Genomic DNA, 3,244 nt, shown 5'->3' with positions numbered 1-3,244 from the left:
CCGGGGGGGGGACAGGCCAGCCTGGAGCAGCTACAGACTGGTCTGTCCCCTCCTCTGGGAACCGCAGGAGAAACAGGCACACCCCAGACAGGGAGGTTTGTTCTCTGTGTACGTAAGTACAGCAGCAACTGTTCCCACCAGTCAGGGGGTCAGACCTCAGGACTGGCCAAGACCCACTGAGTCAGGAATGACAAGGGAGGAATTTCAGGAAGAACCACCTGTTCCCGAGCCATCTCTTTCTTTGTGAGGCACTGGGGGAGCCTGGATCCCACCAAGGCAAAAGTGCATCAGAGAACAAAGCACACTTGCTCCCAAGCTAACCCACCTACCCATAACCAGGGTGTTCCCACAGTCATCTCCTTCCCTCAGTTCATTCCCCCCTGCCCCAGAGCTGGCATTCCACACTCACCTCCAGTGCACACATCCCAAAGGAGTAAATGTCCACAGCAGTGGTGACATTGGCAACTTCTGTAACGCAGAAACAATGCTCCGTTACCAGCCCAGCACCATGCCAGCAGGACCACCTCTGGGCTACACAACCCTCCTCCTCCCTTTCCTCCCTCCTCTGCTACCAATAGCCCGAGGAGCTGAAGCATTTAAGCAGGCAAGTAACTGAGAACGGTTAATGCAACACCTGCCACAAGCCCGTGGCTGAAAACGAGTCAGCTCGGAAGTGTGAGTATGGCCAACCTGACCAGGCTGGCAGCAGCAGCCACGCCGTACCTCCATATTCCGGGGCAAAGAAGTGCAGGTTCTTCTGCTCCTCACGACAGGTCTTCACGTGGTTGTTAATCGTGTCCGGTGCCACTAGAAGAAAGTCATGATTGCTTTAGGGCTCAGGAAACCACAGCCGATCCCCAACTAGATCCCAGGGAACACATGCAGCTCCAGGCCCCTCTGGAGTCCCATGAGGCAGCACAGTGGAGTTATGTTGGCCCTCCTCAGTCCCGCATCCCAGGTCATCACCCTGACAGATTTCTCTGCTGTTCCCATGGCTGCAGATCAACTAAGGCAGCTTAGAATCGCTCTCCAAGAGCAAACCTGGGGACCACAGCTTCTGCCAAAGGGGACAAACTGGGAAGGGCTCCTGTCAAAGTGTGAGCCCTTCATGCGAAACACCTAAAACTGCAGCATTTGGCATAAACAACTCAGCTACAATGGAAGCCCTAGGAACAGCCAGAGATTCCAAGATCACTGCAATGAGCCACCACCTCAGGGCTCATGGAGAGGGACAGACCTACAAGGCAACTCTTCCACACACCAGCCTGGCACTGGTGCCAAAGCGTCTCAAGACAGTAGAGGAGCGAAGCTGCCGAATGAGGACATGACCACCCTGAGAGCAGGGCTCTGCAGCAACAACCACAAACCACTCAGAGCTATGGGGAGGGAATAAGTCCCAGCCACCACGACAAAGAGCAGAACACAGGTACAGACCCCAAAAAAAGACAAGCCTTTGGGACAGCCACCTCCAAAGGAGACTGCAAACAGCTCCCAATCTAAGCAGCTGGCTCCACCAGGAGGAACAATGACGTGGGCAGGAGCGGAGCCACCATCCCACCCGAAGCTCTACTCCACCTTTGAACACTCCCAGTCCCACAGTCTCAGGCCCATCTCCCACCGTGTTCCTTCCTGGACAATGGTGATTGGTGTTGGTCTGTGCTGCTACAACATGGACTCACGCAGAACACACCAAACCACTTGTGTTTTCCCAGGCACTCCTGGGCTGGGGCAGGAGACTCCAAAGAGGAGTCCCAACTGAATGACACTGAGCAAGTTCCAGCCCCAGAGCAGAGATGTTCTGTGGGCTCCAGTCACACAAGAAGGATCTTCCTTGGTGACTCGGCTCAACCTCAGCACCGATCACAGAACAGCATCGTCCCCAGAAACCTTCCTGGTGATGTAACAGGGGCACTCCCACATCATCAGGGCAGCACCATGCAACCCTGGCCCTGCCTCTGCCGGCTGGCTGCTCCTTGTTATGGACTTGACAATAAGCTTCTCCACATGCAGGTCTTTGGACATCTTGCAGTGGCACCAGCATTCCATTGTGCTGCCCATGGGGACGTCCAGCTCAGACGCACAGAAAGGTGGCTCTGAATCTGCTGTTGTAGGTCATCCAGGGGCCTGTCCCCTCTGATATTCTGGTCCTTGTGCCTCTGAATGTGCAGAGTCCCACTGGAACTTCTCAGGTCTGTCCCTGTGGCAGAGCCTGAGCTGGCTCTGAGCTGGGTTTGACCAGCCACATGTGGCAAGCTTTTCCTGTTCTAGCAGTTCCTACCGCAGCTCACATGCAACTCAGCTGGAAGTCACAGGCACAGTCTTGCTGTTACTGCAAAACTGAAGCAATGCACCAGTAGAGCAATGGTGTAAGACCAGAATCTTCTCTGGATGCCTCAGAGCTAGGCAGAGCCTTGCAGACACACCTCTGCCCCTCCACCACTGTGACAGCAACAACCTGTTGCTGAAGCTGGCTCTGAAGAAATCACTGCCAGCATGTCAAACAAGGCAGACGAAGGAACTGCTGCACTTCCTGACAGTGTTTCAGAAGCTGGGAGAAGCTTTGGTTTTGGTCTGAACTGGTCAGTGCTGTGGGTCCATCACCTTGGCATGTAAGCCCCTGAGCACAGACAGAGGCTTGAGAGGAACTTTGCCTGAACAACATTCGAGAGCAAAACCTTAGCTGTACAAGGTAAGAATATACACTTTAAGGTACCTCTGAGACAGTTCTTCTGCCTGATCTGCGCACGGTTGCTATGTGCCATGCACCACCACACCTAGTGATGACCCTCAGCTCTCTGGACATCAGGTGCGCAGGGCTCAGGACAGCTACGTGAGACAAACCACAAAGGTCAAACAAGAAAGCCAGACCCCCACCAACAAAGGTGCTTTTCTCAGCCATGGACAGCAAGGGGCAGATGACAAGACGTGGCACCATCAGACTGGTCTGTCTGGCAGGGAATTAGCAAAGCAGAGATGAATTTTAAAAAATGATTCAGACAAATACAGTGTCCATGCGGGGCAGACAATAGGAGGAGACTTGAAGCCGAGTAGAAGGTACAAGGACAAGCCACTTGCCTTTGGCAAGCTGAACTCAATCTGACAATAAAAGCATCAAGAGAAATAATCAGTGTTGTTACCAGAGCCTGCAGAGCTTGCTGGACTGCCCAAACTCTCCGGGACACGCCAGCACGAGGAGCTCGTCTGGGCAGATGGAGCTCACCAGTCTGCCTGTCAGTCTTTAGGG

The 3,244-nt window shown here is 53.9% G+C and overlaps 1 protein-coding gene across 1 annotated transcript in view; it reads right to left on the bottom strand.

The window, feature by feature from the left end:
- The window catches only part of NRBP1 (nuclear receptor binding protein 1), a gene marked incomplete at both ends in the record, with an annotated part of 17,741 nt that overhangs the window by 1,535 nt on the left and 12,962 nt on the right, over nt 1–3,244 (bottom strand). Inside the window, 2 exons of the mRNA XM_010140317.1 lie at nt 410–468; nt 724–807. Of these exons, the coding sequence (XP_010138619.1) occupies nt 410–468; nt 724–807 (143 nt within the window). The remainder of the gene's footprint in view (nt 1–409; nt 469–723; nt 808–3,244) is intronic.

This window comes from Buceros rhinoceros, unplaced genomic scaffold, assembly GCF_000710305.1.
Source record: "Buceros rhinoceros silvestris isolate BGI_N320 unplaced genomic scaffold, ASM71030v1 scaffold23567, whole genome shotgun sequence".
Classification (NCBI taxonomy): Eukaryota; Metazoa; Chordata; class Aves; order Bucerotiformes; family Bucerotidae; genus Buceros; species Buceros rhinoceros.
The sequence above is the reverse complement of the archived record's forward strand: the minus strand, read 5'-3'. Positions and strand labels throughout refer to the sequence as shown.